A 16,396-nucleotide genomic window follows, 5' to 3' on the forward strand; every position below is an offset into this window, starting at 1 on the left:
TCAATGATGACTGTCAGAACATCTCAATAAATTTTAAATTCATAAATGAATATATGGTATCATAGTGGCATTGACGTACCTGATTTAATGGTACTGACTACTCTTCAGTGTGTCTTTTCTGGTGCTTGACTATCCTTGACTTTATATTCTTTAACTTTTTGATACAGTGCATCAATTTCTGCAACAAACATTTGTACTACTAATGATAGAATTGGTTAAATTATCTTTTTTTCATGTAACTTTTCTATTTCTTTGCAGCAATTTGGTAAAATCTTAGATGTTGAAATTATTTTTAATGAGCGAGGCTCAAAGGTAAGCAGTTTAATTCACCCAAAGATTTTTTTTTAGCTTGTTGAATATATTTTTGACAAATAAAAGGAAACAACTGCACTAATGTAAAAAATGAGTAAGATCTGAAACTCAGTGTTATTGAAAAGCACATTCTGATTTAGTTTGCTAAGCAGAAAGAAAATTGTTGGACTCATTTTATATATTTTAAAAGAGGTAACTTAAGCCACTTCAAACAGCCATTTGTTTTATGGGAATGTTGATATCTGTTTTCTTTACTATTCAATTATCGTTACCATGTGTATTTTATAAGATGAGTCCATACTTAAAGATATTTTTAGATGAGTTTGTATTAGTGTAGTTTTTTTCCTGTTGAAATGGAAGATAATAATAATACCTATTAACTATCTTGTTCAGTAATGAAGTGAGAAAATACAATTGTTTCAAATTATTTAAGTGCAGATGTTTTCCTCTTTAGTAAAAGCTTAGTACACCAACCCTTTGAATGCTTAATCATTTATTTGATTAAAAGAGTTCTCATTATACCAAAAACATTTAAATTTTTTTTCTGAGATTTACTTTGCCTCCAATTCAAACAATATACTCTTTATTTAGAAATCGGTCAAAATAGAATGATTATGCCTGCATCATCTTCATTACCTGGTTCCAAGCAGTAGCCAATTTCACAGTATGTTTCACCTATTATATCAGCTGCGGTATAAGAGTTTGTGTATGGCATATGCATGCTATCTTTTTACTTTTTCTCCCATGTTAGAAAACTGTCATGTTTGACTGCTAATGTTTTAGTCTGCCAGCAACACTTATATATGATTTATTAGTAGTAATTGTTTTCCATTATTCTGTGATCTTTCATCTTTTAAGATGAAACACATATGATAAATTTCTCTTAAATCAGATACATTTTAATTTTTTTTTCCTTTCATGTGTTAGCATTTAACTTCTACATTTAAGGGCTATACCTCCTCACATCCTTCCTCTTTCTTTAATAGAATGCTTAAAACGTTCTGATCCATATTCCAGAATTATTCTGACATTCATTAATTAGTTCCCTTGCCTACCGCTCCAAAACCCAATTTGAACACTTAGCTGTTTCTTCACTAAGCAACCAAAACTTACGGAAATTAATGGCTTAGAAGGTGATCTTTTTAAGTTGGCGACAATCTCCTATGTTGGCTGAAACGTGTCATCATTACATTATGAAGGTTGCGTAGTTTTTGCAAAATATGTTGATTTTGCAGAGCCTGTTCCTACTAGATAGTTTTATAAATTTCAAATGACATCATGCACTTGCCACCTTCACTTGGTTCTGGGTGGAAATGAGTAAAATTTGTAGTAGGTTATACCTTTGTTCAGCCATTAAATCTTGCATACACAGGACTTTCAGCCTCCATGGTTGCGTCAGAAAGCATAAATTTGTCTTTTGGGGAGGTGGGAAATATTTCTAAACAGGGTTTTCGCTAGTGATCCTATAGTAGTGAAAACACGTCAATAATGAAAAATGTCATGAACAGCAAGAATATGTTTGGGTTTTATCTGATCACTTCAAGTTCTTCTGTAGGATTTGAGATGCGTTTGATTCAAGTCCCGTTCCTAGAAGTGCTCATCTATATTCTCCTAAAACTTCAATCCCTCTGAATCTGAAAGGGCTACTGACTGATCTCAGTAACTTTGAGTACAAAAGCTAACAGCTGTGTATCAGTGTTCTAGTCAGCGATCTATATACTACATGTATGCTGGCTTAAATCTCTTGGTGTGTATGTATTATTATATAATTGCTGTATATTACAGCAACAGCTATTTCTCAAATAACAAAAGCTCTGACGCATCTCCTAAAATAAAACAGAAATTTGTCTTGTACAGACTTGACTGTTTTTAAGTCATTTGACAGACTTAAAAATAAAACAAAGAAATTTACATTACTGGTTAAGAAAATATATAATTTGGTAAGCCAAATTAACTGTTGAATCAGCTGCATGTGAAATGCATGCTAATATGTTTGTCCTCCTATTTATATATAGGATGTACAAATCTTTGGTTGGCGGCTGAGTTTCTTGGTAATCTAGGTGAAATTATCCATTTGCATAAAAATTAAAATCTTGATTTCAATAGTGTCAGTTATAGGAAAAGATTGAAAAAAATACAGTGGATATTTATTTCAGAATCTTTGAAATTCTTGTCTTGTCTTGTGGCTCCACTTTTTTTTTATCTCTTTCCAGTTTTTTAATATAATTAGATTTTTCTTTCCATTCAGTTATTTGAAAAAAATTAACTGGCAGCACTGCGAGCCAGTGAGAATGATTCTAAATTTTGTAAACGGCTCCCCTATGGAGAGTGGGGTGGTTCTGCAGCAAGGATGGAGAAAAAGCAAAGATGATGTATGGAACTGTGTGGAAATAGGTTCCCACCATTGCTGGATCAGCAGTGGTTTCTGTTGTGAAGTTTTCTTAGTGGTCTTCTAAATTATAAGCTTTTTGGAAGAACTTCTACAACGTCAGAGTTTTGGGGTAGCAATAATGAGGAAATAAATATTTAGAGCTTAAAGTAAGGTCTATGCAGGCATCTAAAATGTAAAGATTAATACTGAGGAAGCTTATTTACTTTCCCTTGAGGACCACTATTTTTTTTCTGGAAAAATAGTAATGTGCTCATTGTCTTGTGATCATGGCTTTGTCTTAAAATTTCAGAGGGTAGAGTGGAGAAAATACGTGGTGTCATGTGGTCTGAGAATGCTGATGGAGCCCTTGCAAGCTCAGTCTTCAGTGTGGCTTTAAAATGAAGAAAAATAAAAATAAATAAAAAACAAGAGCAGCAATGTTCTGTATGTTTAAACTATTTTGGAGAGAATCAGATAGAAACTGCTACTGTATGGAAATCTCTTCCAGTGTTATAAACTGGCATGCATCAATATGGTCGTTTATTAGGCAAAATAAGGCAAACACCCACGTAATAATCCTGACAGTTTCTCCAAATTGTTTTGTCCATGCATTATTTTTGTAGTTCATGTCCATCATTTTCCTCAGTGTTTTATGTGTTAATACTTAATTTTGCCTTGGCTATCTATTTGCAATGAAAAGGATAAGTATCCTCCTTTTGTCCTCTTTTTTTTTTCACTCACCGTGTAAATAATAGGTAGAACTTCAGAGGCTAAATTATTGAATACTGATCCCTCATTCAGTGAACATTATGCAGAATGAGGATGAACGGGAGGAAAAGCTTAAGGAAATATCATAGAATCATAGAATGGCTTGGGTTGGAAGGGACCTCAATGATCATCAAGCTCCAGCCCCCCTGCTGCATGCAAGGCTGCCAACCTCAATATGATAGATATGATGCATGGCTTATTGTTGAGCGATAAAACAAAAGCAAACCTTAACTGAAGAAAAAGATTGTAGTAGGACTTCAAATAAATGCAGCAATGCTTTAATTAAAAATATGGGCATGTACAACTTGCAGGTGTTTGTAATTATGAAGCATTCAGGGTTACAGAAGTTGAGTTTATTCAAGAAAGCTTGCAAAGGCATTGTAGTGCTATCGTAACAATTATTTCAAAGGGTTGGTGTATGTTTCTGGAATGTTTTATAATGTCTGATTTGAAAAGTGTTTACAACAGTTTTACATTAAATATTTGTAAACAATGCTTAGTTTAACTTAGCATAATAAAAATAATTTTAGTAGGATTGGAAATGTTTACTTAGCCTGATGTTATAAAGTGAAGTATTTGTCCTGCGGAGAATTTCATATTAGTCGAGTGTTCTCCTGTCCCATTAACATGGGATTCTGGAGTCCTACCAGTTGCATGTGGGAAGTAAAATATAGAAATAGTAAATAAACCAGTTAAAGTTATTCAAAGCGTTTTCATTTTTATTCTTTTACCGGAGTTTATTTTTCTGTTCACATCATGTGATTTTATTTGATCTGTTAATACAAGGAAGTTTTATTCTTTCTAATGAAAGTACTTTTGTTGGTGGCTTTTTTTTTTCTTTTTTTTCTTTTTTTTCTTTTTTTTTTTTATAAAAAAATAAGTAAAGGCTGTATAGTTTGAAAAAAGTTTAAGTTACCCTAGTGTTGCATGGGAACATTGTTTCTTATGATCACAAAAGCATGATTAAGTAGGCAATGTTTTAGAGGATATTGACATTCAGTGTTGAATTTTGTGCACATGTTTTTTATTTTGTTGAGATATCTGCATGCTGTTAAAATGTGATTCATTTTCTTTTCTCATTAGTTCATTTTTTTTTTCTATGTGAAGACACTGTAATTTCTTTTGATTTAATTTTCTTATTGTTAGATTTATTTTCCTCTGTAGTGACACGTAGAAAGGTATTTTTGGTATCATTCTTTGAATTTCTCAGAGGGTATTATGTAATTGATAACAGAAAAAATTTGTTCACATTTGTCGCTTATTTATTGCACATCTCAATACAATTATAATTTTTCTAATTTGCATGTTACAGAAATGAAGCAAGGACAAGAAAATATTAAATTAAAGAGAGAGAACATAAGCAAACAAGTGGTCGTTGACTGAAATAATAATGTGCATGTTGTTTTCCCCCCTTCTCCCTCCTGCATGCAGGGATTTGGTTTCGTAACTTTCGAAAATAGTGCTGATGCGGACAGGGCGAGGGAGAAATTACACGGCACCGTGGTAGAGGGCCGTAAAATCGAGGTGCATGTTCAAAATATTTTCCTTTTCATCTTTTTTATAAATGTCTGCTTCACTCTCATTTGTTGTTTCAGATGCATCATTGGTGTCTTCTGTGTGCTCCCCTTTCCCCTTCCCATTGTTTATATATATATTTATATATAAAGTGAGAGAATCTGGCCTTACTTGGGTTTTTTATTATTATTTCTTTTGTAATTATTATTATTATTATCATTATTGCTGAAAGGTGGAATTGGAGGAAAAAAAAAAAGAAGGCTTTAAGATTTTGAAGTTATTATTTTGGATATTTTGTGAATCAATGGGTGCAGTAGATTCCCCAAAAAAAAATCAGCCAACAACAACAAAAAAACTGTGTGACAGACAAAACAAAAACAAACAAAAGGTTGTTTTTTGATTTTGGTTTTTGTTTTGGTTTTGTTTTTTTTTTTTTTATTTTATTTTTTTCTGCAGGGTTGATGTGGGATCCACAGTGGCTTTCAAAAAAATTCAGATTGGAAAAGAAGCATCCAAAAGATGTGCAAGAAAAAGAAACAAAGGCAGACTAGAAACCAACTAGTTTTAAGAGTTCGTTTTTATTGAAACCATCAGGCTCCTTTGGCTGGATGGCCTGAGTTATTCGTATCTATAAAAGAAACAATACAAACTCGTTTCAGTACCACTGGATCCCCTTCAATACTGCCTCAGTCGTATTTGTTAGAATTAAAAAAAAAAAAAAATACCAATTGAAAATGCTGTCGTCTTTTGAGTAAGATGTTGCATATTTTGCCTTTTCATTTTCCCCCTTCGACGGTAGCGCTTAGGGCCCTCACCAAACTCTCAGTAACCATGGTAACTGTATACATACCCATGCTGGCGATGGTGCTGAATGGTAAGTGGAGAAGTCCATCTGCCGTTTCACGTATTTAGCGCTGATATACCACGTGAATTTTTTTGACTTGTTGTATTAAGTTTTCTTGATGCTACATTTTTTTCTATATTGGTACGCCTGTAATTGAGTGTACGTTTTAAGCAAGCCTGGGAGGCACTGATTGGATTGAGGATATGACTTCGTGCACATCTTACTCAGATTGTTAACTCCATATTGTGTTAAATAATGCACCCTCTTTTTATCCTTTTGTTAGCTGTGATTTTAAAGCTTGAATGATTTTGTTAATTCTTGCAATGAAAAAGGCTCTTGTTCCAAGTGTTGAATGCTAGATGTTGCTTTTCCAATGGTACTTCTCTTCTAAAGGGTTATGTTGCACACTGCTAAAATTCGTTTGTCCCTTTTTTTGACATTTTCTTTGTTTCCTTGTACCTTGTCTATTTCCCTTCTACTCCACTGCATGTTCCTTCATATAATCTTTTTTTTTCTGTTTTGAATATTTATTGTATCAGTGTTATCATGGAATACAAGCATGCTCTTAAGTCTTAAATTATGCAGTACCTTTTAATTTGCTTTTAATGTCTTTTTATTAAAGTTTAAATGATATGACTTTGCTTTATTGAAATGATTTGTAAGTTAAAATGGTTATGAAAGTAAATGTAATTATAAATAGTATGATTTTGTTATGCACCTGTTGCCTTCTATAAATTAAATTGCATTTTATTTTTTACATGACTAATAGCAATGATAATGCATGCATTTAATAATACCACAGGCCATCCTTGTAACCCTTTCTAATCCAGTGTTCTATGTGCTTAGGTAAATAATGCAACAGCACGTGTAATGACAAATAAAAAGACCGTCAACCCTTACACGAATGGTAAGTGCATGATATCTCACTGTGTGGTTTTTACGTCAGTGCATGCGAAACTTCACTCTTCCGGTGGATGGGTGGACTCATCCACGGACGAAGTGTCACACTCTGCATCCTCTGCATCTCCTTGGGCTCACGCTTTATCCAGCAACCCAGAAAGAAACCACATTATAGCCGAGCTTAATTTCCATCGTTGTGAACTTACATTAATTCACAGGGATGGGCATAACATGGAGCGTTTTGCCTGCCTGGAATCTGCGAGTTTAACCACAGTGGCTTTTGTATAGGGAAAATATACCCGGTAGCATTATTCTCTTCTAGCTTTGCCTGGTGTTAATGTTGTAACAAACGAGCTGATCAAAGGATTCCCTTTTTCTTGGATGGTGGAGGAAGAATGCCTCTGTCAGGAGTGAGATCCTGTATAGTACTGAGTCACATATCTGAGCAAAGATATTTCTTTTGTCTTCCTTATGTGCTTTGTTAAAAGTAAAGGGCAACTTGCAATTGAATGCTGATTCCAGCCTTTCTTCCATGGAGTAATCTAAATTCTCAGTTGCTTAAAAAAGTTATTCTAATAGTGATCTAAAAAGTGAAATTAATCATAAAAACATAATCTATGGATATTCAAGGTGTTTGAAGACAAAACATTTCGAATCTGTTTTCTCTGGCAACGTTTTATCATGTGCTCCAGAAGTTGTTTGCACTTGCTAGTTCAGAAAATGCTAACAAGTTCCTAACTCATCGTCAAACAATAATACATCAATTGAAGTTAATTGCAATTGCGTTTTCCTATTTTACTAGAATGTGTAGCTGTAATTATTTGCTTTCCAATTTAATTTAGCTTTTCCCATCCCAGTAGAAAAAAGATGAAATCTACATATACAGCAATAACAATTTCCACATTTAGCTTAGACTCTTTACTGTTTTGAAATATAATGTATCTTATTTTCCGTATTTGAGCATTCATTACTGAGATTTTTCTAAAAACCATGGCAAATTGTGACTTTTTTTTTATTTAAAAAGTCATATTTTTTTCTTAGTGTGGTAAAAATAAAGTGACAGTTTTCATTTGACATGCAATAATTGAACAAGTTATAATGATATGGAGAAGAGGAGTCTTGAAATTCCTAATGATTTTTCAGAAAGTGTTTTCTTCCTCATTTTGTATGTAAATGTGTAACGTGCCAAATGATGCAGATGGGAAATCCTTCGTTATTACTGACTTTAAAACATCTCAGTAAATCTAACAAGAGAGACATGAAGCTTGACTGGATCACAAAGCAAGATTTTGTTACAATAAGAAGCTATATTAAATTTATGCATATGATAGGTACTATGAACTTAGCCTGCAGTATTGTAATTATAAAAATATAAAAGTAGATTTGATATCAATGATGATGTATATTTTTGTATGCATATCATGCTAAAGCTAAAATGCTTACCAGTAGCACATTACTCATCAACATATCTAGTGTTAGTGGATGGTCATGCTGGAAATGAGATTTTAGGAACCTGATTTTAAGGAAGATTCACCTTTGTGTTCTGCACTGCTGGGTTGTCGTACATTGTCGTTTATTTATATCCAGAGCTAGATAAATTGCTGTTTAGTGTTTCCCGCTTGTACTGTTTTGTGTCTGTGATTCTCTAGGCTGTTCTATCTGCATGAGATCTCCAGCAGAACTGTGAAGCATCCTCCTCAGTGCCTAAAAATTACAGTTTGTTTGCGAACGTATACATCCAAGGGTGCATATACATGCAGGATGTTCTTCTCTGATATTCACCTTTTGATGGGTGGTTATATAACAGACTAGCTGCAGTTCATAGATACATATTTCTTCATTAGTAGGTGGCTTCATTTTTCAAAGTGTATGTGGTGACTGGCACGTTATTGGCACATATGGTTAAATGACAACATGTAAGGCCTTAATGCTTATTGGAATTTGAAAATAAGATGCACTCCATTTTGCCTTTCATTCCTGGGTATTGCTGGTTGCTTGATAACTGGGCTTATATTGTTAATATGGTTGCTAAAGACAACAGACTTAAAATCAAAACAAATCTCAACTTTTTTAAAAATATTTTTTTTAAATATATGCAGCTTCATTCAGATAAGCACTTTGCTCTTGTGTGTGAGGTGGTTTTTGAAATAAATATCCTTTCCATTGACTTTGGACAATTCCTGGAGTGAACAGTTCATAAATGTTCAGTTTCTAGTGGGACTTTTTGGTGTGAGTTTGTTCACATATACAATGATATTGGATGTGCTTCAGAGATAGAACTGCCTTTTCATTGTGCATGAATTCAGAGTCAAGAGTTCTACTTGCTGGCAAAAACACTTGATAAATTTTAGATGTTCCAACCTACCCTGCTCACGGTTGTAATTTCTAGATTTTTTTTTAGCATACTTCTGATGCTCATGTTGCATCAGTTCAGGTTGCTCTCCCAAAGTCATGGGGAATAGAGAATTACGTGCAAATAGATTGAGAGAGCCTCAACAACGAATGAGAAACACGGCACAGAGATTAGATGAGGAATATTAGCAGTATCTTGTATTTGAGACATGTTAATCTAAACTTACATTCAAAATCAGAACTAGTGACAATTAGTGCGGTTAATTTCCCTTTCGCTTCACTTTTCTCTTGTTCTGGATGCAAACAGGAAGAAAAGGAACAGTGTCTCAGGGCTTCTTTCCCACCAAAGCATTCCTCAGGCAATGCACACCTGTCTGCTCTAAAAAATGAAAGTAATCTCTTTCTAATCCTTGCTATGTTGCTGTGCCCCTCTTCTTAACAAAGCTTGTTCTACTGTGCGATATGCAATTATTTCCTTAGCACATTTAATCTGTACTTTTTTAAAGATGACTGTATAGGGTCAGCTTACAAGTTCCCCACAAGTTTCTACAACTTTGCTGTCTTTAGCATCATATGCACTTTGAACACAGGCCCTGTTTCTACAGCAAAGCTGTGCACTCTCTGTACCTGGAAGAGCAGCATCACATGTAAGGACTCAACAGCAATTCTTTGGAGTGCTGCCTGAACAGATGGCACAACATCTCTTGGTTCTGGCCTGCTTCTAGGCCAGCTGTAGGACAGTGGTTGTTTAAAGGAAAGGCACTGGCTACATTCGCCATTGTAAGAGGTTGGCAGAGCATGACTGGAGCATTTTCATATAAGCCAGCTATTTCATCATAATATGCCACCTGTACGCACAGGTTGTATAGCCATTTCTGATACATGACTGTGTAGTGCCATTTCAGTGCAGAGAGTCTGAAGTACAAATTCAATTTGGAAAAGAAGTGTATGGCATTTGACTGGGTTCACACAGTGCACAGTTATCTTTTCTGTCACGGTGGACTGTTCTTTACAGTGTCTACACTTTCATTTTTTTCTCTAAAGTAGAATGAAAATGCTCATTTTATTGCCTTGTAACGCACGCTTAGCAGAAGTACCCTGTGTCCAGCAAATGAGCTGTTTTGGCCTCACTAGTGTGTAACTGGAGATTTAAAGCAATGAGAAAGAACTGATCTATTCTGTTATTACATGATATAGTGATACCTGAGCTAGTTCTGATGTAATTGTGTAACTTAAGGCAATAAGACCATGGTAGCCGTGCATTTCAGCTAAGCTAGTTCACCTGATAATTTGCTCCAGTACTACTTGTAATATTGAAATATCCAGATAATGATTTATTTCATTACTTTTTTCCATATTTGAGAGTCAGAGTATTCTGATATTAAAGATCAGTGATCTAAGACATCTATAAAACTTTTATTACAATGACCTTGAATGCATTTTAGGTGTGTTTCTATTAAAAATAAATAAATAAATAAGCAATACATTATTATTATCAGTAATTGCAGTATTAACTCCGTTATGTTTTTATGTTTGCTGCAGGCTGGAAATTAAATCCAGTTGTTGGTGCGGTTTATAGTCCAGAATTCTATGCAGGTAAGAATTAAACTGCAGTTGTCCGTGCTGTGTTTTATTTGAACATGTTTAAGTACAGGCTGAACATTTCGTGTGAGGTTTGGCTTCTTTGTTTAACTTATGCTCCCTGCCAGTCGTTTGCAGATTTATTAAGAAGGTTCTGGCAGTTACTTGGGAATACTGAAGTTAATGTAGAAGATACGAGAGTGTCTTTTGTTGGATAGCAAAACATGAACTGCATTATTGCAGCCTTTCATGAGATTTTTTTAGTTGTTTTATACTTTATTTTTTATTTCATTCATTTTATTTTTATATTTCAGTACAGACATTTGGTATTATGAATTACTTGAGCTTAGGCAACAACAAAAAATATCTATCTGTAAATATGTAAATATATATATAAGATACAGATATTCAGACAAATGTATAGAATTATGAACTCCATTCCTAATTTTTTCTTGAACATTTTTCTTTAAATTTTGTATTTAGTTAATCAGTCTTGTAAAACAGTTGTATTTGTAATATAGCCTTTATTAAGACAATTCTAATCCTGTGTACAACTTTGAGTTGATGAGACTTAGCCTTTTTCCATTGCTAGCAGCAATTTGTAAATACACTGCAGCAACAGCACTGAAAATGTGGGTGTATACCAAAATCAATTTGATTATAGAAGAACTTGAATCCCAAATCCCACCCATAGCCTGTAGAAAATCCAAAAATGACTTTTTTTTTAAAAAAAATAAACTAATAGTTTGTAACTTAGGGAGAAATGATCCCTGTAGCTGCAAATGTTTCTAGTAGGTTGTATAGTTGTTTTCCTTTCTTAGGTTTCCAGATCACATAAAACGTCCTGTGAATTTCATGGGAATCACTGGGAAATCTTGTTTTCCATTTTGGTTTTTTAGTTGTTTTTAGTTGTTTGTGCCTGGGTGTGTAGACACTTATCCGGTAGAAAGGATAAAATTTCAGTTCATATTTTAAAACACAAAAATGTTAATCCACTCTCACACATATAGGTAATGAAAAATAAAGAAGTAATTGTACAATGTGTTTATTTCCGCAAGTTGAAACAGGGGAAGTTTCCAGTAGGTATTAGGCAAATGCTTTTCACTAACAAGCATGTTAAGCATGCAAAGAGGTTGCCTACAGATGCTAGGGAATCTTCATCCTTGGAGATACTTAAGCCTCCACTGGATAAAACTGAAAATGTTTGGTTAGTTCAGGGAATTTCAAGAGAGAAAAAATGTTGTATAGAACTACATTATAGAAATGTTATAAACGAATTCTTATTTTAAAGAAGCTGCCTGTAATATGTGCAGTGCCAACTACTGAAATAGAGAAACAATACAAATTGCATTGTGAAAGAATAATAGAAACACTAAGCTGGTATTCATAGAAGAGCAATATTTGGTGCAGGTGGAATTTGTTTCCTTCTTTGATGTATACCTACACTAAAAACAGGAATTTAACATTGATCTTGTGTGAGGAGTTGGTGAACCAACCCTGAACCTGCATAAATTAGGAAGTCAGAGTTATTAGTCATTTTATATAAATGACTTTGTGTTAATGACAAATATAATAATATTCCCATAGTACAGTAATCAATTTTCTAATACGTATGCAGAATTAACAGTCTGACTTATAATTGTCTCATGAAGTAGGGCATGAAGAGTTCACATAGTTTGTAAATTAAAATCAATATTTTCAATCTCTCCTGAAGGTAATTTTCTTAATTTACTGGATTTTTTCCTAACATTTATTTTTTCTTTTAATTATAAAATGGCAGGTTATTGATTTTTTTTTTTTTTTTTGTATAAGTCCCAAGTGCATTTTTATTGCCAACGCAAGGGAGGTGTTTGCCCTTCTTAATGAGAATCTTTAATTACCATTAGAAGAGTATTAATTTAATTTTATGAATTATGCCATGCACTCTTCTACACCTATGCAGAAAGTTCTATCCAGGATACTTAATGTATTTCAGTATTTTTTTCTGTGTACATATACAGACCTTTTTATTTTGCATATTTTCTGTAATGACTGAAATAAACTTTTGTCTCACAGGTGTTTAAAGATTCCTTTAAGCAATATAGATTAAAATAAGCAAACAGAAAAAAACTGTGCACAAACTCTTAAAGTCATTAGAAAATGAAATAGTTCTTCTATGCCATAATGGAATGCTGTGGCATATCTTTATTTATGCATCCACCCGCCTTACCTGGAAAAGAAGCAGTTTCACTTTTGAAGATTTTAAATTTAGAAATGTGATTTTTTTAAGACAGTTAAAGTTACAGTCACTTGGTTTAATTATTGTCTCGAACGCTGTCATGTTGAAGTGCTACCATCTATTCCACAGTCTGTGCAAGAAATTTCTTCTGCTCTAATAAATGATGAAAAATTTGGCCACTTCTGAAATAAAAATGAAATATTTCTAGAAAAACTGTTGATTTAAAGTACCTTTAATCTTCATAAATAAGTAAAAAAAAAAAAAAACCAGAAGGTTATACAAAGCTGTCAGGATGGCAGTGATGAATGGCAAATTCACCCGTTTCTCAATTGCTGGTGAAGACACACGCCGCAAGGCTTAACCGTATTGTACATCATATCTGCCAACTCATTTCTGTGATTAAATATTCCATCAGTGTGGGCTATAAGGCGGTAAAGCTTAACAAGATTCATAAGATGCACCACTTGAATACACATAACTCACTTCCTTCGAAAAAGAGCACCCCGCATGCAAAAGAAAATTAGAATTGAGTTAAATTACTCCATAAGACAAGATCAATAGAGAAAGGAAAAGATCCCCTAATGCAATGCAAATCTAAGATATAGTTATGTCCTGACAACTTGAAGCAGACAATTAAAGTCAAATAGGGAGGAACGCGATGTAAATCAAATCTAAAACCTTGAAGATAATGGTAAACAGTAGGACCAGTGACATGATCCTTACAGCTCTGCTTTTTTTCTGAGTGTACTCTTCTGTAAAAGAATGCCTTTTTGAGGGAACATATGACAGACAAATATGGAGACTATAAGATAAATGGCAGGTTTATGTAACAGCAGGTGCAATGTAAGTAGACTACTTCTTATGGTCAACATACTATATATTAAGAAATATGATTTTTTTTTTCCTGAGTAGCCCTCCGAAGACTATTTTTCTGACTTAAAAATGCCCATCCTGTAATAAATTAGAACGCTCCAAGCACATGGATATCCATGCTGTGTGGTACCATAAATGGGAATTAACAGTAAGATGTTCACAAAGAGCCATTTGAAAGCTGTGGTTTTAATTCAGAGGTCAGTAAGACTCCCTCATAGCTTCTGAGTATGGGTGTACAAGGGCCTGGCTCTCAGGCATACCTTTAACCCTTCTCCAGGTTCGCAGTAATGTCCTAAAATGGCATTTCATAATAAGCAAAAGAACTGTTATTTGTACCATTTCAAAGAACTCCACTTTTCAAAATGAACTTACTATAATCAATAGGTAATTTAAAATATTTGCTGTACGTCCAAAGGGTCTCCTTCGAGTTAATAAAAGGATACTTTTTATCTTTATGAGAAAGAAATATTAATGAAGTTATCATTTCCATTCCCGCATATCTCTATCAGAAAACTATTTATCAAGTTGTTAGGAAGGTCTTAATGAAGAAATTTGTAAGAAGCACCATGTGGTTCATTTCACAAGGTCTCCGTATAAACTGGGACTTTTCATTTATTTATGTATCCATCTAATTTTAAATCAATCCCATAGTGAAACATAATTGTGCTGTGTTAAGCATGTGTCTGTTATCCATCCTTGCATGCTCATCTGTGATTGACAAACAGAAAGATTTTCAGACTGATTTCTTTATTAGGAGCACTATGGCACTTTCTTACTGTAAGTTGTTGTGTTCTGTTTCTGTGGTGGTATTACAATGCGATTTCTACTTGCTTATTTCCTTTTATATCAGTGTTTATTTTATGCTTGGTACCCAACCTCTATTTCAGCCTTGGGTAGTCTGAGAGTGAAGTGCTATTTTGTTCCTTTTAGAGCTACTGCTGATCTTCCATTTTTTCTTTCCTTTCTTTTTGTAAATGCGGAATTGTTGAGTATTCCACTCTTTCATGGAATGTAGAGTTTTGTTGCACTCAAATTACTACGACAGATCAGTCCTTCAATATAGATAACTTGAGACTCAGTAAGGCCGTTTTAAGGGAATTTGTATTTGCAAGTGTTAGAACATATATTTTAGGGTTTGTAGGTGGTGAGAGGCTTCTTTTGGATGGTTTCAATGTGTGGAGTTGGATGAAAAGATGTTACAGGAATGACTTAGCAATATAGTGAATGTTCTTTCAGAGCACAGGAGTGACCACAGGAGTGTATGTAAGTATATAGTCATAGCCAGCAAACAGTATACTATTCCAAAATTATCAATTGTCAGTGGAGCAAAAAAAGGACTTGTATTGGTTCTTTTCCACTAATTATATGCGTAGCACACAAATTACAAACATTTAATAGAGATTTCATATTCCTTTTTCTTAGGTAATTAATTAGATACTATTTTTCCTGAATAGTCAGGAAGTTGTAGATGTTTTTTCAGCAGCTAGTTGCAAGTGCCATCCTACATGGCTAAATAGAAGATATTGTAAGGATACATGTATCCATGGACAGAATCACAGAGTTTTGAGGTATCTGGTCCAATACCCCCTGTTCAAGGTAGGTCTTCTAAAGCAAGCTGCCCAGGCCCGTGTCCAGACGGCTTTTGAGCACCTCTGAGGATGGAGACTGCACAACCTTTACAAGCAGTTGTTCTTAGTCTCCCTGATCATAAAAAAGTAATCCCTGGCTTGTGGACAGAACCTCATGTGCTTCCAGCTGTGCCCATTACCATCCTGTCACTGGGTACTGCTCAAGTGAGCCTTGCTTTATCTTCTTTCCCGTCTCTTTTCAGATAGTTGTATGTGTTGACGAGATTCACCTGAGCATTCTTTTCTCCAGGTTGAGCTGTCAGAGCTTTCCTCATAGCACAGATGGGCCTGTTCCTTAATAATCTTAGTGGTTAATGCAATTATCTCTATATTTGTTAGTTCAGCTCTTCTTCATAGTCACTTTTCTTCCGCTAACACTGAGGAGTTGTTTTCACTTCATAAATAGTCATAACTCAGTAAGCACTATTGTAGATGTCCAGTCTCTTGAATAGTTCACACGTGTCATTTTAAGGTGGCTTGGGTATTTTTTCCTATCAGTTAAAATGTAAGCAGGGAGAAAAGCTTGTGCTTTTGTGTCTGTGTACATACAGTCACAGCATGGGGCTTTTTAGCATGCTGTGGATTTGGAAACCAGCAGTTATCCTTCAGGAGGCAGATTTTTGTAACAAGATTCCTTTCATAAGTTTGATTTAAACTTAGAAGTATAATGCTGTTTTTAATTAAGAAATAAAGAAATACCATAATACAATATATATAAACATGCGCTTAAATAAGAACCCAAGAGATGAGAGGGTTTTAGTATGTTTGCTAACGCTAATTCTCTTTGTCCGTGTATTAAAGCGTGTGTTTCTGGAGTGTAAAAACACCTGGGATTCATTTAATCTTTCTAGCCTCTTCCTTTGAATTTAAATGACTGTTGCATAATACCTTAGAAATGCTTTCCAGTGAAAGCGTTTGGAATTTGTGAAGCTGAGTTACATGATTGTCCAGCAGTTGTAAATGCTTGGGTGAAAGTTCACTGCACTGTATCTATAGAATTTAATTTTGGTGGAACTTGGCTGTTTATCAATATA

General features: G+C 34.2%; 1 protein-coding gene across 9 annotated transcripts in view; it reads left to right on the forward strand.

Moving 5' to 3' along the window:
- The window catches only part of RBFOX1 (RNA binding fox-1 homolog 1), a gene marked incomplete at both ends in the record, with an annotated part of 253,772 nt that overhangs the window by 160,653 nt on the left and 76,723 nt on the right, over positions 1 to 16,396 (forward strand). For 8 of the 9 annotated variants that reach the window (XM_079542960.1, XM_079542964.1, XM_079542963.1 and 5 more), the window contains 4 exons: positions 259 to 312; positions 4,883 to 4,975; positions 6,657 to 6,717; positions 10,605 to 10,658. In XM_079542960.1, the coding sequence (XP_079399086.1) occupies positions 259 to 312; positions 4,883 to 4,975; positions 6,657 to 6,717; positions 10,605 to 10,658 (262 nt within the window). The remainder of the gene's footprint in view (positions 1 to 258; positions 313 to 4,882; positions 4,976 to 6,656; positions 6,718 to 10,604; positions 10,659 to 16,396) is intronic. The other variant, XM_079542965.1, reaches the window with a different exon arrangement.

Source organism: Tetrao urogallus (assembly GCF_951394365.1).
Source record: "Tetrao urogallus genome assembly, chromosome: 15".
Taxonomy (NCBI): Eukaryota; Metazoa; Chordata; class Aves; order Galliformes; family Phasianidae; genus Tetrao; species Tetrao urogallus.